This window comes from Excalfactoria chinensis, chromosome 2 (assembly GCF_039878825.1).
Source record: "Excalfactoria chinensis isolate bCotChi1 chromosome 2, bCotChi1.hap2, whole genome shotgun sequence".
NCBI classification, from domain to species: domain Eukaryota; kingdom Metazoa; phylum Chordata; class Aves; order Galliformes; family Phasianidae; genus Excalfactoria; species Excalfactoria chinensis.
In genome coordinates, this window is record NC_092826.1 from 126122566 (window position 1) to 126149700 (window position 27135).

At 38.5% G+C, this 27135-nt stretch overlaps 1 protein-coding gene across 1 annotated transcript in view; it reads left to right on the top strand.

Moving 5' to 3' along the window:
• The window catches only part of GPR158 (G protein-coupled receptor 158), a 167566-nt gene that overhangs the window by 99456 nt on the left and 40975 nt on the right, over nt 1-27135 (top strand). Inside the window, exon 6 of the mRNA XM_072327963.1 lies at nt 22821-22930. Coding sequence (XP_072184064.1) covers nt 22821-22930 — 110 coding nt within the window. The remainder of the gene's footprint in view (nt 1-22820; nt 22931-27135) is intronic.

A 27135-nucleotide genomic window follows, 5' to 3' on the forward strand; every position in this document is an offset into this window, starting at 1 on the left:
GCAACATTCTGTCTTTTTCAGTCAGTGTCATTGTCAGACAAATGCACTTTCTGAGGTTAACATGTGATAGCTTTTTTGGGGAGCTAACTGACTTTGAGTGCAAAAGCCCGGACTGAGCTGGCATAATCTCCATGTTACAGTATTTTGCTTCAGATTACAGAAAACCCATATGCACCAAGAACACGTGTTCTTGCCCTGTATCTCACTAAGGAAAATGCATATGACTCTTTACTAATGGGGAGTAGGCACAGAATCTTTTTTGCTTTTTGAATAAATGTATTTTAAGTAGCACAAATAATGATAATAATAATAATAGTTCCTTGTGGTTCTGTTGTTACTAGTCAACATAACTATCCTAAAAAATCTAGTAGCTACTATCATGGAAGTAACTAGAAATGGTTGGATATATGATTGTCCACATCTAAAACTAAGATTAGCCACAGCTATATGTCTCATGACCCTGATTAGATTGGTCTGTCCTTGTAAATAACAAATGTTTGGTGCATTAGAAACTCAGTAGAACTATGACACTGTGAATGCTAGGAAATTGTATAGATTGCATTCAGCAGGGAGAGTGTTGTGTATTTTGGGGTTTAAGGAGACTTCAAGAGGGCTGTAGTCCAACGTCGTCTTCAAAGCAGGTTCAGCAGTTTTAAAGGGTTTTATCCAAATAGGTCTTTAAAACATCCAAGGATGGAGATTATTTAACCAGGCAGCATTCAGCCTTATAGTAAATTCACTTAGTTGTAACTTTTGAATTGTGTGGTAAAATATGAGATATCATTGGAAGATACGGTGGGTGTTATAAATGACAGACTGTAGTTCAGTGAAGGCAGAGGTACTGACATTGCCATTCTTTCATGTCATGAACTTCTTCTTGAGCTCATAATTGTACTGGTTGTGATACCAAGAGGAAACATAGGCTTAACTTCCCACAGACCCTAAGGTGCAGTACAGCAGGAGGGTGGTGTTATTTTCACTACCTTGAAGGCTTTTTTGAGAACTGAGTTTAAAGTTTTGTCACAGTCGAGGTTCACTGAACATCCATGTGTTTGTGTGCGTGCAAAGGCTTGAGATCCAGATAGAAAAGGACAGTAGTTGGTGACCTGAACCAACTGACACATTAGGTTTTCTTTGACCTTTGTATTTTAAATGACTCTCTTGCACTGCTAAATTTCAGGGACCTATGTGATTCAATATTGTCAGCCCTTCATTCACTGAAAGTCCTTTTGAGGTCAGGGCAGTATGGCCTTTCCTCTTTACTCACAGTGCCACTGTCACTCCCAATAAATATAGTGAATTGCATATGTAAAAATTCCTTAAGTTTATGTTTTCACTTCAAAGTAGTATTAGAAAGACAGACCAGGACTGCAAAAAATTATGTATAATATTTACCTGTGGCTTTTTAAGCTGGTATTAACCAATATAACCATGTGCACAGGTTGAAAATCTGCTGCATTGCTCTCCAAAGTGATTGCATTGGGGAGTTTGGCTAATACTTGGGTGGGAGACCACAGAGCCATAGGAAAGCACAAAAATACTGAAGAATGCCTGGTAGATAAAAAACCTAATTAGTGAAAGACATCACTTGGCTCCTTGCGTCTCTTGAATATTTCCTGTTCTCTTGAACAGGAAAAAATATTATTGCAGTGTTATGTCCTTTATTTTATTGATGGATCTCAGTAGCATATAGGCTAGAAATGATAGGAACATTTATCTCATACAAATGTATTTTGATTACCACTGGGTAAGTGCACTGCATCAATATGTGCAGTGTTTAGTTTAAGATGCTCAAATTTTACTTTAGTGACTTAAGCATATGAAAATATCAGTACACAAATAAAGGTTCTCACGTAATTAGTTGAAAGTGCAAATATGGCAGAACGCTTAAGGAAAATATAATGAAAATGATATACCACATTTTTACTGAACTGTAAAACTAAAAATGAGTTTTTTATATTACAGAGGTACATGGATTGAACTGTGCCAGAAGGGAAAATGCTAAAGGTTGCAGTCAACATTTGACATACTCTCAACAGGACACAGTCCTGACGTCAGTGATTTACCTTCACTAATTAGTTTAGCACCCAAGAGACTGCATGTTGGTGGGAGATTAATTCCAGTCATTCTTTTTCACTTATCGGTGTGTCTCTCAGCGTCTTTTCAATGAAAACCTGGTACCTGTTCAAAGTTCTTTGTATTTTTCTACAAAATATCTTTTCTGATTGTTTATTCATGCTTTCATGCCTAAGATCTAAGGAGCAGCAGCTGTGATCAAGTAAAAGGCCTGTTAAAATTGTGCTGAGCCTCCTTAACTACATGGAAGCTAGACTCTGCTCATGCCTGTTTGCTAAGTTCAGATGTGTTGTGCTCTGCATGAGCAAGAACCCAAGGAAAATGAAAGCGGAGGCATTTCAGGTCTCAGGAGGACTTAGATAATCTGGTACTGACAAACTATCTTATGTGAAATTGAGTGCAGTTATAAACCCATGCCCAGTGAAGTGGGCAGTGTGATAACCCACCATGCCTTGGACTGGAACATGAGATTGTGATATTAAATGTAAGACAGAAACTAGGGTGGTATGTACAACTGAGTGATAAAAGACAACATTTTACCTATCCCATTCCATGTCACTTGACAGTGTACTCTTGGTCAGTGTAAGGCAAAGGGCAAAGCAGCATCTCCATCTTGAAAGGTGTTCACTGTATTATAGAATATTACAGTTGCAGAAATGTGCATCTTTACTCGTTTTTCTCCTTCTTCAATGCATGAAGGTATTATGTATCTCCTAGCTGTACTGAGTTTGTCACATTATACAGGACAGTTAATAGTTAAGGATTAGGGGAATTGAGAAATTCAACGCATTACAGTAAAGCAAGAACAAAGTTGATGGTTTTTGAAGAGATTCTTAAGAAGGGAGATTCCGTCCATCAAGAATTGAGACTGCCCTTATTCAGTCATTCTTCATGCTGAGAATCTTGAAGATATGGACAATGATGCAACAGTTTTTAATATCAACTGCCAGATATTGTTAAGCAGCACTCAGTATTCAGGCAAAACAATTTGATAACCAGTGAAATCTTTGCACAGAAAAAAATATTATAGAATTATAATGGTGTTAGTGGAAAGCTTTCACTACAGTGTAGCGCTGTAATTAAACTTTTCATTTATAAACTCTGGGGTAAAAGATCAGTAGGATTAAAATCAATGCACCAAAACCATTTATCACCTGATGTAAATAAGAAATTAGTTTTTTACTTGTAGAGAACTGGAAATAAATAATATAAATAATTACAAGAACAGATACAAGTTTACAGTGTAAAATATAAGGTATGCTATAGAACGATCCAACCCCATCAGAAAGTACTAGTGCAGAAAACAAGCTTTATTTCCTCTAGCTATTACTGAGAGCTTTGCCAACATCAAAAAACAAAAAACAAAAGTTAGGGGTCAGGGTAAGGCTCATCATTAAACCGAACAGATCAATTTAAGAAAATGGAACAGTGAAAAGAATAGCTCCTGGGCCTGCCACATCAAGAAGGGAGAGGCTGGAATTCTGTTCTTAGAACTAACATTAGAACTGAGGATGGGATAGAAAATATTCACAAAAAAGATAATTAGTTGTTGTATGGAACTGCCTGTTGCTACATAATGCAAACCTTCTGAATCATTGCGTGCTGCTGTATATTAGGACCCCATAGAAGAAAAAGCACAATAGAATTTTCTATAGACAAAATTATTTGATTTCTAGATTCTCTGCATTTGTGGGATGAAGCACAGATCTGCAAATATATGCAAGTTTTGAGGAAGCTATTAAGGAATGTTGTTTCCTTCAGAGCCAATATACAGCATACTAATATCTTTGAAATCTAAGTCCGAAGTAGACTTCTTGTAGTGATGTGATAAGTTCAGTAAGACTTACATGTTATTGAGGGAAAAAAGATGTAAAGAGAGAAATATGTCACTTCAATCAAAGTTGTCAGAAACAAATGGAAGGATTTCAAAGACAAGATGTTTAAAGCAATTCCAAGGTAATATATATGAAAAAACAACAACAACAACAACAACAACAAAAAAAAAAAAAAAGAGGATAGAATGAGACTAATGAGACTAATTTATTACACACAAAATTGCAAGTGGAAGAATATAACATTTTTACCCAGTTCTCTCACAGTGTATCTTTAATCAGGCTTATATTAAATTATTTCAATCATACACAAGTTTCATTATTACTTGATATTAATCTTTAAATAAGCCAGGGTGTTAAAACTTGTAGTCTTACTGCATGTTGTTCAATTAGTTAAAGCAATGAAATAAAGAGAAAGGGGAAAGGATGATAGTGAGAAAACAGAATAGACAGCTTTGCATTTAAGCGTTAAATCAACAGTCTAACATAGCAATAGGAAAATTAATCCAAAATTGAGCAACTAAACAGTACAGAAATGAAAACAAGATAGAAGTGACATCTTGTGCCTTGGTATAGTACTGACTTCTCTTTCAGCATCACAACTACATGTTGTAGGAAGTACCTCAAAAACCACAGCTTGTACATTTTGTGCTACTTCCTTGCTTGCATAAAGTTATTTCTCACTAACCCTTGCAAACTTTCTTCTCCTTTCCTGGGCCTGCACTTACATAACTGTAAAAGATAAATTTTTTATTCTTTCTTTGTGCTTCCTTTATATTGATGTGTGGTTTCTCCTCTTATATTTAAATAATGAACTCTTTGGAACAGGGATGTTTGGCTTAGCTATGCCTTGCACAGCAGGGTCCTGATCAATGAATGAGAATCACATTACAAATGACTGTTACTAATAATAACAATGAAAGTATTTTACAATATTTTATTAAAGATGTAAGGAAGGACAAATATTTAAAGGTAAATTTCTCATCTTTTCAAGAATATGGCAGTGTGTGATTATTTTTATACTGCTACAGAAGATAGGTATATTTTCAGACAGATCTGACAATGCTTGATTTACACTTGAAAAGATTAAACCATAAAAATGCTAACAGAGAAAAGGTAGATTCCAGTTCCATGAGGACTTTCAGAACTTCTCCACTAAGTTTTATTGAGCTGCACCCAACGTGCACAATGAGAAGCTAGATGGAGTAGAATGGATGAGATGTAGCGCTGGAGGGAGGTCAGATGCATACTAGATTGCAGGTAGTAGGAAGTCCTTACTTTGTACATCCAGTGTGACACTGGTTAATGAGAAAGACAGTAAGTAAAAGGCAGTCACGTATTTATAGGTGCTCATGTGGAGTACCTGTGACCAGTATCAGTGTAAGGACCACTGGTCTGAAAAGTAACCTTTGTGCATATGTTGCTCTGAAAGTAATGCCTCCTATTTATTTCCATAGAAACTGCAACAGTTACAAAGAGCACAATTACACTGCTTGATAGAGCAAATTCTCAGCTACAAAATACTGTTTTTCAGCATAGTTGCTACCATTAGCTATTCATTTTCACCAGCAATGAACAAGTGGCCACATGTCATGCTCATCAAAGCCTGCACCAGTGAAGGTGACTCACTGTTTCACAGCTGCTGTCACAGCATCATTGCTGTGAAAATGTTGTCCATGCCATTCGTCTTTCATTAGCCCAAACAGATGGAAGTCAGAGCCAAATCCAGACTATACAGTGAGTTTGTTAGGACAGTCCAGCTAAGATTGGCAGTGTGTTCCACAGTCTTCAGACTAGTATGGAGCCTGTCACTATTGTGTTGTAAGAGAAGGTTTGTCTTCTTCTCTGACCTAATTCTGGACATTCAAGCCTTTAGCTTAGTCAGCATTGTGGTGTAGTGGTCATAACTGATGGATTGTCCAGGTTCCAGGAAATCCAGAAGGATCTCCCCTTTCCTATCCTAAAAGGTAATTAACATTGCTTGACCTGCTGAGGACTTTTTCTTTAATGGGGAATTCACATGTTGCCAATTTCATGGACTGCTGTTTTGACTCCAGCTCATAGTGGTGACGCCACGTCTCATCACCAGTAATGATGTGATCCAGGGAACTGTTACTTTCAGCCACATGTTGGTTCAACACGTCCTGACAAACTCGCATGCAATGTACTTTCTCTTCCTGTGTGAGCATTTGTGAGACCCACCTGGCAAAAATTTGGAATATTCCAACATTGCCACTGTCATATCCAATGCACTGAAGCTGACATTCACCTCTATACGTAGTTCCCTGGTTGTAATCTGCTGATTAGCATGGATGAGCTGCTTGAGGTGCTCTTCATTTTAAGGTGTCTCAGCTGTGCGTGACCATTCAGAATGTGTCTTGTCTTTCACATTCTTGTCGCTGCTACTGAAACACACTGCCCTCCACATCCACTCACTGGTCTCCATAAACATTCATCAAGTATTAATGATAGTCAATGGATACCGTTATTTTTTGTTTGTTTGTTTGTTTGTTTGTTTGTTTCTGCATGGAGGAATTCATGATTGCTTCCTATGCACTTCCATGTCAGACACCGTTCTGTCAGACTGCCCCTCTGCTGTCATCACACAGTAACAAAATGTAACAGAATACTGGTGGCATGGCTTGTCCTCTCCTGCCATATCACCACCATCCACCTCTGTCGTAATGGGCCAACATAATAAAATACTTTCAGAGCAACCCTCATGCTATTGCTATTAGAGGACTGAATCCACTCAAGATTCAAAACATGGCCGTAACATACGTGCACATTAATTCTGTATGTACACATTAATTCTTTCCTGTTCTGGATGTGTGGAACAAGTGCAAATGCTCACGTTCAACATGAATGTAGTGTGTTCCTTGGATGCGCTGAGATCTCTGTGCAGTGTGAAAGAGTAACAAGGTATTAATTTGTTATAAGAAACCATAGTCTCTTCCAACACAAAAGCTGAGTTTCATTAAGGCAGCAGCATGTTTCTGCTACTGTTTGAGAACATTTTGCAACCAGTTGAGGATCTCCTTTATGGTGTGTGTATGAAGTTTGGTGCAGAAACACTTCTGGATCTTCAGTTCTTGGTTTTGCTTTTTTTTAAAATTCTGATAAACAGATACTTTTACTACTATTTATGTGTGTGATCAGAGTTCTGTGGTCATTTTCACTAGAAATATTCAGTATTGTTTTCTGTATGGTATACGCTGGTACTTACATAGACTATCATGATGTTTAAGAAAAAGGAAATGTTGTTTGCATACGGAAGGTCTTTCCACTTTTCATTCAAGTATTGTATCTTCAGAGTTTTGATCTTCATTCCAAGTTTGGGGATTTTCTATACAGATTAGATAAAATAACTACTATTTTTAAACCTTGTAGCTTTGATTTGATCTTCAGATCTTTTCTTCACGTCAGATCTCTTCTTCAAAGTATGTACATTGCCGGATTTGTCAGAGCCCAAAATAATTTTATGTATTCCAGTAGTATGTTATTACATCTGCTAATGTTTAATTTGTTAGCTTGCCTAATCCTTCTCAAATCTAACATGTACTGGTGTACAGAGCAAGCGTTCTTGATGTTCAGTTCACTCTCTTAATCTCCTAATCTGAATTCACCAGTATGCTGAATCACTGAAATGCTGTTTTGAAATTCTTTGGCAGAGCTTCCTGGCCCATACAGGCAGCTGATTCTTATTGCTCTCTTTATTGACGGCATTGATTTGAAACATATAAAGAACTAATCTGAAAAAAATCTGTGTGCTGGGTAGTTTAGTTAGCTATTTATATCTATATTAATTAAACTTGTATCTACTTTCCAAGCCCCAAGGCATATTTACATCTTTGCAATCATAACCCAAATAAGCTACAGGCATTGTAGCAGGCAATCTTTACTGAAGTAATCACCAGTCATTGCTATAAGAGGAGATGGCAAAATACTGCCATTACAAGTCTTTTTAAACCCCATGTATATCAACCATTAATTCAACAAAGGCTCTGTTAGACAATCATACACTCCATTGTCTGAAGCCCCAGGAATTGTGGAAGATAGCTGAATCAGAAGAGACACTAAATATCTACAGTGTAAACCTTAACTATATAGATTTAGAAACGTGAATGCATCTGCCAATTTCAGATGTCAGCAAGAGCATTGAAAAAGTCTAAACTAGATTTTCAGCTGCTCTTTTTGTAACTTCTCTGGAACCAAAATATGTGAAACACTATTAGGATAACAGGGAAAGAGACTTGATCTGGGCTGACTTTGTGTTACTGCTGTTGGTTGTTGGAATAACACAAAAAGAAACAGAGTACTTCTTTTCTTAGGCATATCTTCTCAATTTAGGATAAGTGCCAGTAGCTTGTGCTACATTTGGAATAGAAACCTCTACTATATTAGGCTTTTATCAAGTGCGAGTAACTGTGCAACCCGCCAACATCAAAAGCCTTTTCCTACCAAATGCTGTAGTTATGAGAGGCACTCATTTCTGTTTTGGCTCTCTAGTGTACATAGCAGGTATCAGAGGTGATTGAGAACTTAGAGATGAAAAATTAATTTCATAGTAGATAACTAATCATATTTTTATACTGAAACTAGCAAGTATTACTGTTTATATTTGGTTGCACTCTGATGGTCTCTGAGTGCAACCATCCATCCAATTGGATGCTGCTCTCTGGATAAGGAATTGGCTGGATGGTCAACACAGAGAGTTGCAGTCAACAGCTCTGTGTCCAAGTGAAGAATGGTGATGGGTGGTGTTCCTCAGGGATCCGTGCTGGGGAAGGTGCTGTGTAGCATCTTCATAGGTGACACAGACAGTGGGATCAAGTGCAGATACCACTCAGGTGAGATTAGCAAGCAAGTTGATGGTGAATGACTTACGGAGAAGAGAGTCAATTTGGGAAAAGTCATTCCATGTTATTTTCAACAAATGAAAAAAAAAAAAAAAGAAAAAAGCAACCTTGAGCTAAATTCAAGTAGGATTTCATTTCTCCCGATTGAGAAATACAGTAAAAAACAGGAGAAAAGAAAGCTGAAACCACTCTGTGTACTGAGACTCTGTTAGTCAAGAGTCCACTGCAGATTTTGTGGTCAGCTAAGCAGATCTGAAGAAATGTTTGTTTTTTCTCCATGCGTGTCTTGCTTACAATGTCTGAAATATTGCACTGTGATGCAGTGTAGTCTGCTAGGTTCATTTCCTTAGTCTGAAGTAATGCTTTTTTTTTTTTTTTCTTAGACATGTCACAAACAATCTTGTCAAGATTTGCCTGAATGAGCTTGTTTTAAATCATAAATAGTTGTGATATATATAGTGAGTGCTCAGGAACCTTGAGGAAGAAAGAGGTCATGGCCTTCTGAGTGTTCTTGGCACTTTGTGTAATTGTGGGGCTTAAGGGTTTACTCTGGCCAGTCTCAGGCATGGAGTCTCACTACCTGTGTATGTTATCTCCTTGCTGTCTATGTCTATTTTACCACTGTGATTTCTGTTTAAAAAATTGCTGTCTTTCTCTCTGGACCCCTGAAGTTCTTCTATTTTTGTTTCTGTTTACTGTCTCATTCTTAGTTCTAGTGGTAACTGTTTATTTTGCTCTTTATTTTTGTCCTCCTTTTATGCTGTTTTTATTGTTCAGTTGTTTTTTCAACATCTCAAGCAGCTCAGTAGGGAGAATGGAGAAAGAAGTTTATATAAATATGTAATCATTAAAGGCAGAGGACTGTCTAGCAACAAAATGCAGCAGAATATGGCTCCCACGGTGGAAGGTGGGCCTGATAAATCACCAAAATGTTTGGAGGACCCCCCCTGTGCTTGGAAAGGAGTGGAACATTTGAAGGAATTCTCATTCTGTTGTTTTTGTTGATGTACTAATGAGTTCATTTTGTGGACTGTGCAAGTGAGATGTGTCAGGACTGCAAATGAGAGAGCTTGCCCTGGACAACTGCTATTGGTAATGCTTCATTTGAGCAGCTGCAACAACAGGAGGGAACCTTGCAGGTACAGGTTTTCAGCTATTTTGACCACTGTCTCAGAAGAGAGGAGACCAAAGATGGATGAATGGATCGTATTGATGAGCCATCAGCTGACACTGTTTTTTCTTAATATAGCTTTATTTCTCATCAGGGGAAATTTTTTCAGGACCTGTTGTTGGCATTGCAACTCCAAATTCCACTGCCTGATTTTGGTGCCTCAAGGGCAAATGAGGCCTGGGTTCTCATGACATTAAAGAGTTGAGTGCTCAGAGCCAGAGACGCATTCTTGATGTGACACTTAGTTTCAGTTCCCTTCACTGTCTTAGGATACAGTGGAGTTCCCTTCACTTTCTTGGAGAAAACTTTAGCACTTTGGCTTAAAGATGTTGAAGAGTGACAAGTATTTCAGACTCTTGTGCTGCCATTGCTTCATTTCACATTCCTTCATTAAGCAGCAGTAAGCACAATATAAATATTAAGCTAACTGCAGTGTATTAGGGAAGATATTTTACACATTGTTTAGGCTACTTACATAGAGAAAAGGGAGACCTATTTCCTAACACCTGCTCCATTGAACATGTTAAGTAGTTTCCTTTAAGTATTAACAGAGATAAGCACATGTATCCCATGAAAATGTAGGAGACTTTAGGTGTATCCAGGCTTACATAGCAACTGAGGGAGTGTTTATAACCTCTCCGTGTTGGACCATTTACTGCTGGTTGGATATTAATATCCTTTCCATGTCTCACCTACTTATGATGGTGACAAATCAGGAATAGGACTGTGGAGCATTTCTGGACTCCTTGGTCTGAGTTTATGATCCGGTGTCATCTTGGCTTCAGGTGAGACCTGAGATATAAGTGAACCCTCTATTTCTCTTTCCCATTTTGAACTTTTCAGCTTCTCTGCCAGGGACAACCAAATGGCAACTCCAGCCCACTTTAGCTGGATTTCTGATTTGGGCGATCAGACAGGAGTATGTTGTGCAACACATACCTGAATGTTATTTTAAATACAAGTGCTGTTATTACCTACCTGTAAAATAGCTATAATAACACCTTTCTTCCTTATTGTGGTTTTGTGACAGCAGATCAGTTACAGACTCTCAAATCTTCAGGTATTGCAAGTACCTAACATGAACTGAAAAGCAGAGGGTCAGCAACAAGCAGATGAGAGAATGATGATTCAGAGCAGTACGTGCTGTGCATGGAAATCCTCGAATATTACTAATCATCTATTCACAAGGTCATTCACAAAATCAATGAAGAACTGAGTAGAACTTCAGAATGGCTGGTACATAGCCATGGAGTACCAAACAAGAAGAGATTTCACTGGAAAAACACAGCTTGAACTTGGTTGTGTTACAGATTGACAGCCCTAGCTATCAAGGACTCTCCTGAGAAACCTGCTTCTTTTTACATTTAAGTCAGATGTGTTTCTTTTTCTAATCCTGCTACATTTTTAAATGGAAAACTGGATCCTTGGACTTTCTCTTGCATATACACAATTTGTTTATCTACAGTTATTTTACATCTTTGAAATAGAGTGCAATTTTAAACACAAAATAGCAAACCTGAAATTAGACAGAAGCATAATTCAGCAAAACCAACTGCAAGTGCTAATTCTGCTCTCAGTTTTTGAGTTCAAATCTGGAGGACCTGAAAAGGAACCATATTGTAGCAGGAGGAGGACTGAAACTTTTAAAGACAACTATAAAAGATGCTAAAGAACAAAGATAAAATAGATACGCCCATAAAATGCATGCAGCCTTACATCTCAACTACTTTTGTGGTCGATCTTTTTTTCTTTCTTTCTGAAAAACAAATGGCACATGCCAGACAATTAAGAATTCATCAATATGTTTACTTTTGTATTTGCCAGTACAGCTTTATGGAAAACCAGAATCCATGCAAAGGTTAGCAGAAGCTGTGTTTGGAAGAGGAGATGTGCCTATTATCCCTTGGGGATTTTACTGTTATTGATTTCTCAGGTGATGAGCAGCAGTACAAATCGTAGAGGTATAATGAAACTGTTTTCCAGAGGAGGAAGATTTATCGCCTTTATTTTTCCCAAGCCAATGATTTCAGGGTTTGCAACTGCCCTTTTATCTGACTCCCATCATTCCCACACCATTATATAAGTAGTTCAAAGTTCTCAGCAGCTGGTCACTGACCTCCAAAGACTTAAAGTTTTTCATGTCCACACAGTTTCCTGAATATAAGTTCTGAGATCCATCTCTACCGATTTCCACTTTTGTGCAGCATTTCCTAGGGGAGATTTGTCTTCTGTTGTGTTGCTCTGGGTGGTTGGCTGCCATCTGTACTTACTGAAGTTTTTGAATACTGCCCTTTCGGAGTTGAGTGTGTTGTCTTGTTCTGTTAAAGAGCTATTCCTCCTGAGATCTATAAAGAATTCTTCTCAGGTTTCTCTGAGTTCATCCAGGTATATTGCTGGCACGATGCTTCAGAGAGCTTCTTGACAGGTTGGATTCAGTATGGCTAGGCTGAGATAATTTTCAGGTTTTTTTTACATTTTCCTTCAATAGTGGAACTGAAGTTTGGCCATTCAGAACATGGTTTTCAGTAGTCCAGTATCTGTGTTAACCTTCATTGTCATCATATTTCTGTTTCTGCATTCCCTAATGGTTACCTTATAAATACACAAAACATACCTTGTGCTCTAGGCTTTTTTATTTCCTTAGCTTGATTTTTCTAAAAGTTTTTGCTTCTTTTGAGGTTGACAGTTTAAACTATATAATAATGAATGTTAAACTAGAATAGAGAAAACAACAACAACAAAAAGCTAAAATCTTTCTAACCTACTATATGTCACTCATTTTTACAATTTACCCAACTACTTCTCTATTAAAGACAACTGCTTCAGTTCATCTAAAGCAGATTTCCCAGAAGGGCATCTGCTCTCAGTGTGAGAGCATGAAGAGGAGCATTCACACCACTTCCTACAGTAGTTTGTCACCTTGCAGACTTTGGCTTGTCTTTGCTGCTGCTGTTGCTGCAGATGCATAAAGAAAAAGAAAAGTCGATAGTTCTAACAGAGATGGCTGCAGTAAACTAATCAGCACTGGCTGGATTCAGATGTCTGGCTGGTATTCTGTGGAGAGATCTTTTCTTAATTACTCATTGGCGAAATAAATACTGACAAAAACCTTACTGCAGAGGGTAACAGTCAGACGTACTCTGTGCTGTGGTTTAACAGGGCATTTCAAAGACCTGCTGTCTCCCTATTATCTTTACCAAGTCAAGATGTTATAATTTTGTGTCAGTATAATTCCTCTGTTGGTTTGTGATCTTGCCACACAGTCAGTAAAGTGGCATTCCTGGGGAACAAAAACCACCCATTATTTTATTCTTATTTTTTTCTCAAAATCTTGATATTAAATGCCCCACCAACTTGTAGGATTAAGATGAAATTAGAACCAGTCTTGTAGGAGATGAGTTATTCCGGAACTCTGAATAGCTGTGTTTTGTTTTCCCCAGGTAGAAGTCACTACTTGAAAATACAGAAACCCTCTCACACTGTATGTTTGTAGGGATTTCAGCCCTATTGTAATGAAATGCAGAAGTCTGTGCAAGTCTGCTTTATGACCCATGCCTTGCACTGAGCATACTTGGCAAGTTGCTCTGAATAATTTAGTTTGTTATATCCAGAGATAGCTGCAGTTCCTGCAAGATTTATTTTAATACAGACTTGCATACCATTATGGTTTTTAGAAGTTCCTTTTTCTTCAAATCACAGAGTCTTAAAATTAATCAGTAGATTTTCCTTGTTTCTACTATACTATTGTATTGCATTGTGCATGTCTTTATTCATAAAATGAAGTGTGCTCTTCATATTTTCATAATTTCTTCATATCTTCATAATTTATAAATATCTCCATAATTTATGCTATTCATAAATTAAGTGTGCTCTTAACACTGCTTAACCTGATGTGTCAGGTATTTGGAAATGACTGTGCTGAACAGATGTCTGCCTTTTTCATTTGAGACGTTTCAGCTCCTTGAGATGATTCTCTTTCTGCTTCTTGGCTGAGCAGACCATTGTTAAGAAAAGATTGTAGCAGTGCAGCCAATACCAACATTTTCTACTCCTTTTCACCAGTGAAGTAGGTAAACTGGGACATTCATTGATCACTGTCACTTACCCATACGAAGAGATGGAAGAAAATGCTGGATTGTGAAAACTAAATGGTAGAGGAAGCAAAACGTTTGGTTAGAAAATCATTTTGACTTTAGAGCTTCCCTTGATTTTCAACTTCTGTAGTTCCGAACCAGTATGAACCATTTCTGAAATATGCCTATGTATGCAAACCTGTTCCCTAGATAAAGCATTCTGATGAAATTAGTTCTATTTACTTCGAATGATATATTTCTTAATGTAGTGCAAAAGCATAAACATAGAGGTATTGAATGCCAAGGGAGTTCAGCTTCTCCTCTACACTTCATTTGTGCTTCTTCTTTTGTCCTTAGGGTGAACGTGGCTGGAGCCTCTGCTCCTACCTGCTTATCATTTCTCTTATAACAGTCTCATGTGCTTATTTTTGCTTTCTGTGTTGCTGCCAACAAAGTATGTTTAATAATCTGAGCTCAAAACCTGACCCTTTTTTTGATCAGTAAACCCACATTTTCATGTATATTTCAATATTTGACTGGAAAGTAATCCAAGATCTCTGTGTGTGAGTCTCAGGGAGAAGAAACATTGAATAAAGGAGTGCAGAACTTGCAAGTTCTCTGCTCTGCTCTTAACCCATGCAGATCTTCCTGAAGGCAGAAATCCAGATACTTACTTGGATGGTTTCCTTTTAGTGATATCTGAAGCTTATAACTTCCTGGCAAGTTCCTAAATACCTGCAAAATCAGCTCAGTTACAATGCATTAAGATACATTAATTTTGTTCTGAGGGGCTGCAACTGGCAACCTAAAGAAACAATGAAACACATTTTCCCCAGTGCACTGTTAGCCAGGTGTATTCTGGAGCACTAGACATATTCAGACAAAGTTGTTGTATGTGTTTTTAAAAATCTGATTTAAATGGATTTTAAACCTTCACTGGTTATGTGTAGATCTCAGTTGACATTTCTGACCTCTGGCCAAGCCAATATCTGGCCAGCACAGCCTCTGAACTGCTGAGATCAGCCAGCTCTCATGCCTTCAGGGTCTGATTTCTGAGGCTGTTCAGGTGGCTGTTGGGATAACTGTACTACGGAATGTTAAGGTAAGGCAATATAAGTGATTGTGAGGGATAGATACATACCAAATACAGATTAAAAACTGGCACATCGGTGTAGATGGATAAGAAGACCCACTGAGTCATCAAAGCCGATTTCTGTTTGTATTCCCTGAGAATTATCCACAAAGGCTTCTCTGAACGTAACACCTTCTGCTTTATTACACTGGCCTATGACATCAGTGGCAGATGGTGGTGATATGGCAGGAGAGGTGGAACCTTCCCACCGGTATTCCATTACTTTTTGTTGCTGTGTGACAGATGGCAGCAGAGGGGCAGTCTGACAAAATGGCATCTGACATGGGAGTGCGGAAGAAGCAAAGGTGTGAAATTGAATTCCTCCATACAGAAAAAGTTGCACCCCTTGACATTCATCAATGCTTGCTGAATGTTGGTGGAAACCAAGTACTGGATATGAAGACTGTAAGGTTGTGGGTGATGCATTAAGGAGCGGTAACAGCAACAATGGGTCACTTCCACTGGTACAAATTGTTATGAGTGTGGCATGTGGGCTCTTCGTTGTCACTGGCAAAAATGGTGGTTTTGATAAACAGAGATGCAGCTGAGAACTTGTTCACCAAATATTTTTATTGTGCTTTTCCTATCGCTTGGTGTGTGTAGTCCCTTAGACTGAGAGACCGTACTTGATAAATGAGCAACTTCTTGGTTCACAACAGGCCAATGCCATTGAAATTTCAGGTTACATATGAATAGGTATCTTCAGATCTGGTAGCATCTGTGATACATCACTTTTTCTCTTCCAGTTGGAGAAAAGATCTTGGTGTTCACATGACCATTGATTTTTCTGAAAATAAGCTATTCAGAGGTGTCCTGTCCAGTGTTAGCTGAGATTTGGCTTACAAACAGGGGAATAAAAGAGGGAAAATGCTTGAAGATATCTCTGTAAGAAGGCATTCTAAGTATGCAATCTTGTGTTAAACTAGAATTAGCTTGAAGGTTTCGTTTATGTAATCACCAGATAAATCTCTCAGGAAGCTAAATGAGCTCCACTGTAAAAAAATATGTTCCATAAAAAGCTGTAGAGATCTTCTGTTCCTGCCTAATGAGGATGAATCCAAAGTATAATAAAACATAGTGATAGCATAGCACTTTGATGACTCAAGTTCTAGAAGTCTGTTGTTGCATTTTATACTTGTGCTGGTGGCTATGCATTTATACTGCATCATGGGTTTCCAAAAGATTTTGCAGGCAAGACATGCCTCTGCTGAAATGCAGCCAAAGGTTTAGTATATGTTTTGAGGCAGAAAATGGAAAAATCATATCTACTCTTGAAAGTATAGCAACAGGGAAAAGAGGATTTCAGTAGGCAGTTTCAAGCTGGACTTTGTGTAGGCAGCTAGGAAGAACTTTTTTTTTAAAGAAAACCAAAACATATTATGTAGCCATAAGGATTTTGGCTTTGATGTGCATCTTCTCTGTAGTACATTATCCCAGAAGCAGAGTCTGCAACTCTTTGTACTGACTAATTGATTCCATTCCAATTCAGAATAAAACCTGAGTCGTTATTGTGTTTTCTTGCAGCAATCGTTCTCAATAGAGACACTGTGCTAATGAACCAGAACAATTCTGCTTAAAAACTGTGAGATTTGCAAGGATAACAGAAATTTACCATTCTGTGTGTCTGTAGGCCTTTTAGAGTAAAAATTTATGGCTTGGGAAGTACATCTGGTTTAAAAAATGGAATACAGTTGGAAGGAAGTGTACTTGCATAAAGGGTCTAAGAATATGTACAGCTGTTATCATCCTGCTAAAATGTCGTGTGCAATTGCACCAGAAGTATTTGTTAGTAGTACAGGATTGGATAGCGAGTTGTGCATTCCCCAGTACTTAAGCAGATGCTGAGCAGTGAATCATGGTTTGAGCAGTGGTATGTGATGCCCATAGTGTGCACAGGCTCATGAATGCCTTCATTCATGCCCATCTGTTAGCAGTGGCAGTGTGCCCACATACAAGTGGTTTGGTCCCTTTTCTAGAAAGCAGAGTGCCAGACTGTTCTGAGTTTGGATGTCAAGCTTATCAAACATTGCAAACAGTGTCACTTGCAATAAAGCCCTCCTCAGTATTAGAACTGAAGCATTAATAAGTAACTTGATATAGTAGGTTATGTGGAGGCTACTTTATGTTAGAAAAAAAAAACATTCAGATATGGCAGAGGAACACAGAGTGCCCATCTCAAAGACATGGCAGGATCCTAAGAAGAAAAGCTGTGTGTCCAAGACCAGGAGAGGGGGTGGAAGGAGTTGGCGGAACCAGAAAGAGCGCCTGGATGGAGCATCTGCTGTCTCATTGTAGGGCAGAACTGCCTAGGGACAGCCTGAAATAGGCTACTGCAGTCAGGCTAGGGCAGATGGTGCTGGGCAGTGGAACAGATCGGATAGATCTCTACAGAGTTTCTCCTAGATGCTTGTTAATTGAATTAGCCCAAAGGGCATTATCTTAAATGTCTGTATCACATCCTGTATTGAACTGCTCAGAGTACTGCAAATTCTGAAGTTAAATTTAAAAAAAGTACAAAGTTTTCCTGTAAAGATTTTTGGCTTAGCTGCACACAGTTGTAAGAGTAATTTGGTTATTTGAAAATGAGAAAGAAAAAATACTTTTCCATCTTCTCTAAATAGGTGACTTTTGCCTTGGATCCATAAGTGGATGATGCTGTTGCTCGTGTTCAAAGCTCTGTATCTCATTTCTAAGTATCTAACATGGATAACTCATTTCCATGCATCCGATATGATGAAGAAGAGCTGAAGGATTAACTGGCCTCTCTGGGGTTTTGGAGCTAAAAGCCTACTCAAAATGTTTAATATTTAGATTTAGGCTTTGTAGCGCGGCCATTTCCTCATATTTTTAAATATGCTTGTTCTGTGACTTCTGGTCTTTTGAAATATTGTACTATTGCATATTCTTTCTCAATGCGAATGATAGAAATTTGATGACTTCAAAAGAAAAATGACTTTTTGATCTGTCCATGATACTTTCATGCTTTAAGAACAGGAGTAAAAATCAAGTTCTCTTAAATAGCTTCAGTCCTCCTCGTGTAGTTTACTAACTGACATATAGTAAAGCAGCTTTTCTAAAATAAATGTGTAAGTACTTTTCTAGTATGTGGAGATGAGTATTCGAAGCCTTTCAGACAAGATTATGACCAGGAAACTGAAGTCCTGAACTTCTCAAACGTATCATCTTTTATCCATGGTAATCTATGGAACTTGCGCATTGATTAGATTGATTTACTTGTCATCTACAGTTTAGGCAGAGGTTATATGCCTGATTTAGGCAAACTAAAACCCAGTCAATGCACCTTGGGGAATGGTTCCTGGATCTGGTGCCCTGGATAGAGGCAAAATTAATCTCATCATGGGCTAAGCAAAGATACTGTATTTCCTTCAAGAGAATAACATAAAAGCTATAAAACTCAAGCATTTGCTTTTTCTTTTTTAATTTTATTATTATTATTATTATTATTACTTTTGTTAGGACCATGCCCCTTACGCTTTTAAACATCAAACTGTTCCATATAGATTCTCTTTGTGTTCTCTTTGTGCTGTTCCTGACCTGTCTGTCCTGATAACAGAAATGTACCATAGTGGATGGGGTGCCTGTAAGAATTTCAGTCATTGTTTTTAGACACTGTATGTGTCTGTTTGTCATGCCAGCCCAATTGCTGCGCCAGCAAGCTAAGGCTCTCTTCCATGTCTGTAACTGTCCAGGTCTAAGTGTACTTGACTATTAGCTGGTGACCTTATAAAATCTTTTCATCTCTTAACTCCACAAGTGGTAACATGGCTACTGGGACAATGCTCCAGCAAGGGTAATAATAGCTCAAAACATGTGGAGGTTTAAAGCAAACTTGTAAATGCATTTACATTGCTTTATGAAGCCTCATGCACAGCTCAGTAACCAGTACTGCAATCAAGCACTGTCTGACTACTCTTCTGGTTTCCAAATATTTTTCCCCAATTCTTTGTTCCTTAATGAACAGTGACTGGTATGTGGTATTTAAATAGACCTTAAGAGCTGATGAAACAGAGGATATCACATTTCCTTACATGTCATAAGCAGGTTTTGTGGCATCTATTGGCAAAATCACTGCACTTTTTTTTTTTTTTTTTTTTTTTTTTTTTTTTTTTTGTGGGCTTTATGCTGCTTTCATGGTCTAATACATTATAAAGGCAAAAAGGGAAAATGGTTTACTGTCAGATTTTCAGTGGGCAGAGTAGTCTGTTAGAACTGCAGAGGGATTTTCTCTGCTGTTGATAGCAACATGCATATGTGGGTGAACCCTATGCTCATCCTACGCATCTAGCTTGGAGCTCATCAGGCTATTGTTACATATTGCTGTCAGTATAGGGAAGGCTTGTCTCTAGAAAAGAACACTACAGAATGTGAGTTTTGGTTATCAGAAGGTAGAAGAGGCTGATATGAATTAAAACCAGGACTTTGTTACATTTATTTGTTCGCTTGCTTTAGCTAGAAGAACCAACGGATAGAGAACAGCAGCCACATGTTTCACAAGACACATTTAAAAGAACGTGATTCCACTAAAATAAAAAAAAAAAATGTGAGCATGGTTTTTGGTGTAGTGAGCTTCCATTTTAACCCCTTGGTCTGATTAAAGATTATTCAATTTACAAATTTTGCCCCTGCAGTTTACTGTGACTGTAAGAGATTTAATACTGAATTTACTACTGACAATAGTCAGCTGAACATCCCAGTGACCCCTGTTGGAAATGGGAATGGCATATTCTTAGAATAGCCTTCTGGAAGGCCTAAGTAAGCAAAGACAGTAAGTGCAGTAATTCTTGGTCGATCACAAACCACATGTAGCATACAGAAGAGTAGGCATAAATGGATGATGACAGCGTGAAGAGCATTGCAACTATTGTCCTCCATATAAACATAGGGAGAAATTTTCAGAAGATTTGGGTCTTTTGTCAGGCTTGGACCAAGTCTTTGACAGCTTCCATAACGTACCTGACCACTGGGCAAAGGAGTAGCACAGAGCTGCCTACACTGAAATGAAGAATGAGAACATTTTTTTACCAGCAGTTTGCCTCTACAGCCTTTGTAGCCAGCTGCCACATGCCAGCTGCCACTGGGCTGCATTTGAAGCGGAGCTTTCTTGGTGGATAGCTAGCCAAAAGTCTCAGCTGCTCAGACAAATGGTTCGATGAGTGAATCGATGAGGTTTTCTAGACACAAGCAGTTAATATTTCAACAGGCAACTGCAGATAGAATTGCTGTGTCAGATTTTGTGGCAACGAGAGTTGTTGCCCTTGTTCAGAAAATTGTGTGCCTGGAAAGTGTTCAGGCCTTCCCATTTCAACCACCTGACAATTTCTGCTTTCAGATCAACACTGAAATGAGTATTTTTGCCTGTATTTTTGGATATTATTTTTCTAGTTTTGAAGAATGAAAGATGAACTGGTATGAACTGGTATGGTTTCTACCCCCTGGCAAACCTCGGGGGTGTTTGCTACAGACTTTGTTTATATTAAAGGTCATTACTAAAATTCAGGTGTTTCTGAGCAACTTCTTGCTGGATGCTCTGTTTCCACAGGCCATGTTCATGGATGTCCAGATGCATTTTATTTTTCCATCTGATCTATCAAGGAGAAGTGAGCCTTTTGCTGCACACAGTATTTGTCAGATTCCCAGAAAGTATCTGCCTTGAAACATGTTCAGTAGCAGTGAAAAGCATAGATGAAATTCTGCACAGTGCTTTGATTCAACAAGCCATCTTTTTTAAAGAAATAACTTGATTCTGCTGTAAAAAGAAACAAGCAGACAAACAAACCAACACTGCTGCAAAGCACAGCAGCTTCTTCTAATCTCTCTCAATCTCAACCCATGTCTGCCATTTTTGCCCCCACTTTCATAAGTGTGTCTGTGTCACCCAAAGGACATAGTCCTGGGCTTTTGACCAGTATCCTGGGCTTGAATTCCCACACAGAAAAGCATTTACATAGGAAAATAATGTCATGTGGCTGCCAGTAGGCACAGTACCACCTCTAGTGCTAGAATGTACTGACTCTAAATGAAGCTATGGCAGATGGCCTAGGAAGTTTCAGCGCTTTCTTTCCCTGGATCGAGATTACTCAATTAATTTGTACTCCAATGCATAGAGTTGTTTTATCAGGCTCTAGTTAGACAGGTGGGACGCACTGGTTATAGCTTTGCTGGACCAAACAATGTCTGCAGGCCCCTGATTGGGCCAGGAGAATGGAAAGGAACATGGGATCGGCCCACGAGGGACAACATCTGCTGGAACCAGCAAAATTGTGCTCCTGTTCAGATTGTGCCTCAGCCCACCATTTGAGCAGCTCTGTGTTGGATTTGTGTGGCATTTTACTTGATAAAATGCTCTTAAGTGTAGCATGCCTAACCAACTAGTGTTGTGTTACTGACATCCTCATGTGTGGTACTAGGTAGATGAGGAAGGCAATCGGTCTCTCCACTCTCCCAGTTCATAAGCAGCTCTAGAGCTTTTGGAATTGCATCCAGACACTACAGCTGTGTTACATGAGATTTTCAGCGGTGAGGCTGAATTCAAAATGTGACAGATCTTTATACCCATCTCTTGAATTACTACATTGAAAGCTTTTGTAGCATCCAAATGAGTTGAGAGGAGAACAGAGAACAGACAGTGTCACATGTGCACAAACATAAGTTCCAGGCACAACTGAAAGATCTTTTATCTGGAAGACACCCAGAGCAGCACTGAAAGAATAGAAATGGGTTGTCCAGGAGGAGCCTCAGAAGCAGGTAGACAGCAGCCTGGCAGACAGTGAAAAGGAAAAGAAAAAAACCAGAAACAAAGCAAAGAAACAAAAATAAGAAAACAAACAAAAAAAAAAGCGATACAGAAATTAGTGAAATACTTAAGAAGAAAGCAGCAATGAGTTTGGAAGAAAGGAGTGATTGGAACACTGAGGGAAGAGCAGGAGCATCCAGCAGGAGCCAGAGGGATGTGAAATAGAAATAATTCAGTCAGTTGGATCTTTCTCTTGTTGCAATTGGAGAAATCCATAAGTGAGCAAAAATGATATTTTTATTCAGAAAGTGGTGGTGTATAGACAGATTTGGTGTAGCATAGTGGAAACATATGGGGAAGAATGTGAAAAAGTCAAATATGATGTTGAGATATTGGTGTTTGGGACAGAGAGCAACCATCATTTTTGACAGAGTGGTTGAGAAAGAAAAATGAGCAGCTCACTTTTTGCTAGGTTTATTAGAAGGAGGAACTTTGGAGTGTAACCTAGTAATTGGAGTCCACCAAACCAGAATTAGGCCAGCTGCCTATTATCGGAATAGCTCAAGGAAAATGTCCTTGTCTGTTCTCTCACCATCTCTGGTTACTTGTTTTCACTCGGTTAAGAAAAGCCAGAGGAACTGCATTTAAAAGTGTTGTCACTTCACAGTCTGTCACGGGGTTTTTGCCAGCTCTCTTCAAAAGGAGCTGGTGCCTAGAACTGTGCCAGCTGGTTGGTGTGATCATCTCATCACTTTACTAGAAAATCTAAATATACAGCAGTACAAACTGAAATATGTCTGCTGTCCTGTTTTGCAACTATTCTTCATTTTATTGAAGGGTTTTTTTTTTGTTGTTTTGTTTTTTGTTATTAAATAAAGCAGTACTGAAGCTCTCTCTATCTTCTCTATCTTCCTGTTCTATAGGTTGTCATTTTGTATTTTGAGCCAAGTGTATTTCGCTGTGTTCTCCTAAGATGGGTTCGTCTTCTGGGCTTTGCTACTGTTTATGGAACTGTGACGCTCAAGCTGCACAGGTATTTCACATATTATTAATTTCCATCTCTGTGGGAGTATGTGCAATCTGTGTGGGTACTTAGATGGAAGAGCTGCAAATAATACCATAAATATGCACCAATTCTGATTTTTAAAACCACTGTGTGTTTCTCCACATTATTTCTGCTGAAATTATATGCTACTAGTCCCAGTAGAGAACTATGAACGCAGACAGCGGTGGTTGCACAGTGAGGCTGTTTCTCAGAAGTGTTGAGCTGGAGCTGCAAGATTTGATGAAGTATGTATACATCAGCTGTAAAACTGTGCAAGAACCACTTTTCAAAGGTGAATATATTCTACTTGAATGTAGAATGAAGCAAAATGTCTAAGCTTCCGATATAAAGTGTTCATAGAGATATTTTATGTTCCTAAGTGAGTAATGCTGGGTGAAACAGAATACATTATGGTGTATGTATATACTCTGATTTCTTATGGTTTATAAGTCAAGGGCTGCTCTCTTCAGGCAATCACAGCAGACAGGCTGCATGTTCATGAGCATCAAGTGCCTGCCAGCAAAAATGTGTGGGAAACTCTGGGATACACTGGGGGAGGTTCCACTGGGTAGGCAATGCATTCAAATGCAATTCAGAAATTAAGATTCAGAGGCTTAACTTCAAATTTCATTTTTGCAGTCCTTTTAGAAAGTGAAGCTTTTGCTGCACAAAATGGGCTTTTCCCTCTTTCAAATTTAGTAGAAAAAAAAACCACTATTGAAACATTCTGTAAATATTTTTGTAAATATTTTTATAGAAGAGAGATGCAGAGTGCATATGTTGATACTTAAACACCTTGGGTGAAGTAAGCTTGCTTCTCTTTTTGTCTTAGTTCCATTACAGAGCTGGCATGTTAGGTAAGCAAGGTTCAATATTATACTTGTAAAATGCATGGGAACTGAAAATATCTAGTTCATTTTGGACAATTGGTTTGTCACATTTTAGGTGGAGAAACCCACTTTCCCATTGAATTAGAGCTTCTTCTTATATTTGTGTATGGTTACAAGTATACCCCTTGGCTGGTGAACTGGCTGTATCTATGTCTGGCCTCATCTTCTCATATTTTATGTGATGAACAGTTTCTTATGTAAAAAGATTAACAATTAGAACACTATAGTAAGGATATGACAGAACTGGTGATTTTGCTTAGTTGACTCATCTGTAGATCAGATACACAGGAAACAGACTAAGGCTATGAAGGACTCCCGTCATCATCACAGTTCTGCTACCCTAACAGGTTGTGTGTATGGTGTGAAGAAGCAGCGTCCTGACAGGGAAGTTGCTCTTCAGCTTGTGTGAAGTGAGAATAGGCTGGAAAATTCAGCACTTCTGGTTTACTCATTCAGTTCTTGGGTGTTAAGTGGCACCTGTGATAACAGGCTCAGCAAACAGGACAAAGATTGAGTAAGCCCAAGATCATCCTTGATCAGTGCAATACAATGAAGACTAACAGCTCAACAAGAGGAGCCCAGCCAGGGCTTTGAGGAAACTGATAATTCCCCTTTGCTTGGCATGCCTTAGACCATCTCCACAATATTGTTTCCAGTTTTGGACTCTTCGAAGGCATCACTGAACTCAAGTGAGAAATTATAAATGGAAATGGTAGCTTTCATTTTTACACAGTATGAATTATCATCATGGCCAGCTTTATGTCAGGAAAGCTTTTTTCACCATCCAGGTAATTAAGCAGTGGAACTGGTGCCAGTGAGGTTGTAATTCTTGATACTTGGAGGTTTTAGGGCCTAGCTTGATGAAGTGCTCAGTAACCTGGTTTGAATTCAGCGTAAACCTTGCTTTTAGCACTGGATGACCTTCTGAAACCATTTGGCTCAGATTGATTCTATATTTCTGCATGAAATGCAAATAAATGAAATAAATATTTTATGTATTAATCTAGAATTACTTTCTCTATGAATACATCTTAGTTTTCCATTGAGGTTTCATGATCACCCTTTTCCTACATGATATCATGCTGTGGGTTTTTTTTTTAATGTTTCTGTCAGGGAGTGTGCCTTGCAAAAGATGAAGTCATATTAGATATATGTTTTATTGTATATATTTGCAAGAATTATGCTAATTAAGAGCAATATGATACTAGTATAAATTTAGTGGAAATTTTTGGCATATCTAGTTTAATGCAGTCATTGCAGGGCTGGAAAATGGCTAATTACAGACACCACAGATACTCATGACAAGCCCTAATTCCCTCCTGTGTCTGTAGCCTGTGTCTTGCCTGGGGGAAGAATTGGATGCTATCAATGAACTGATGATTTTTCTGAGTTTAATGGAAATATCAGTGTTATGTAACAGCAGTTATTAGTAATAACTAGAAAGTCTAAAGCTGTATTTCTCAACAAATGAGGTGCTTTGAATAGCAATGGAGCATGAAAGTTATCAAAAGCCAGGTAGGAGGCACCTGAAACTCTTGCTCTCTTTATGGCTTTCTTTTCTCTTAGCTCCCTGCTTCCTAAGGAGAGCTTTGAGGTTTTATTAGGATCAGACATCAAGGAAAAATCAGAAAAATCAGAAAAAAAAACGAGAGCAGATGCTTAAGAAAGAGTAAAAGAAGTGGAGAGTCGTGTAGTGATTTATTCTTTAAACAACCATCACAATCAATTTCTGAAGTGCCTCATCTCAAATTGCCTCTTTCTTATTCACTGTTCATTTTTAAAGTAATGAGCTGATGTTTACGGAGGTGGGAGGGTGGGGGTAAGGAAATGAGCTTAATTTAAGAGATCTAACTCTAGAGCAATGTACAGAAGTCTCCGTACTTTCCTCAACAATGAATTCTGCAAACTAATTCTCTCAAGAAATAATGATGTTTCAAGACTAACCTTTTGGGTTTAAAAGAGCTGCTGATTTTGCATCTTTTAATTTAGTATATTTCTCTGACTGAAGACTCTCTTTGTCCCTCCTCAAGCCCTGAATTTTATAAACAGATTATCTCTTTATTTTTAATCTTTTATGAGTTTTAACCATTTTGGTTTCAGGGTTAATACAGAACCCTTAATTCTGGATTAAAGCATAGGAATGGAAGAAAACTGTATGTAAATACATGCAGACATGCACACATGTATGTAATGTTTGTGTGTACGCACTTATGGCAGCTTATGGACGTTTTAAGGGAATGACTGGTTACAAACTGTCCTTCCTTTAGGTTATCAGTTCCAAGGCTAATAATATGATCTCCAGTTCAGGGACGCCTCCCTTTCATATATATAAGAACATACTGACTCTGTGAGACAATTCTGTAATTGATTTAAATGCTGTGCTAAGATGACATTGCTGTGTCTTGCCATCTGGCACAGGGACATTTCCAACCCATCTGCGCGAGTGGTGACCCCTCCTACAGACCTTTGAAGGCACTAGCGGATGGAGAGAGAAGAGTGTGAGTGGTGGGCAGCGCTGCATGTCAGGTGTCATGGTTCAGTGTTTTACAGAAGGGGAGGCTCATGCTAGCAGAGAAGCCAAAAAAGCTGTCAGTTTACTTCTTCTGAAGCACTTGGGAGGAGATGTACATTGAATGTGAAAACAGGAAAGAAGAGGAGGAAGATGACATGCTGTAGCATCCTCTTGCAGTGAGGTGAGGAGTGGTTGTTAGGAATCTAGTGCAGAAAGGTACAGAAGATACTATTGGCAGCTGGAATGTGTAGGGTTGTTTGCAACCCAAGAAAAGGGTTGTTTTCACTGATTTGTAGAGTTAGTGCTGTAGGGGCTCTCTATAACCATTCTAACCTCTTGTATTTCTCTTCACTGGAAAAGTGCATGTGAGCAACTGAGAAGCTTGGTGTTTGTTATATTTATGCACCTCTGTGCATTTTGTAAATCCAAACATGGTAAACAACTGTCTTCCTTTATTATATTCCCATGAAATAATTACAACATCACCTGAGAAAGCCAAACCACACATCACTGTGAACTCCTCTTTAAAGATCAGTCATCCTGGGACAAACTTCCTCTGAACACCATGAGTATTATGTTAAAGGATATATTCCATGGTACTTTGCTCTGAGACTTGCTATAAATCTCCCTCAGTCCCTAGAAGGAGAATTCATTTGCCTCTCCTTCTGAGTGATTTGTGGAACTGTCAGCAAATGAGTGATTTCCTGTGTCATCCTCCCCAAAATGGCCAGGCTGCAGCCTGAAGCCTGGGTTAGATTTTACCCCAAAACTCATAAACTTTGAAATACTCT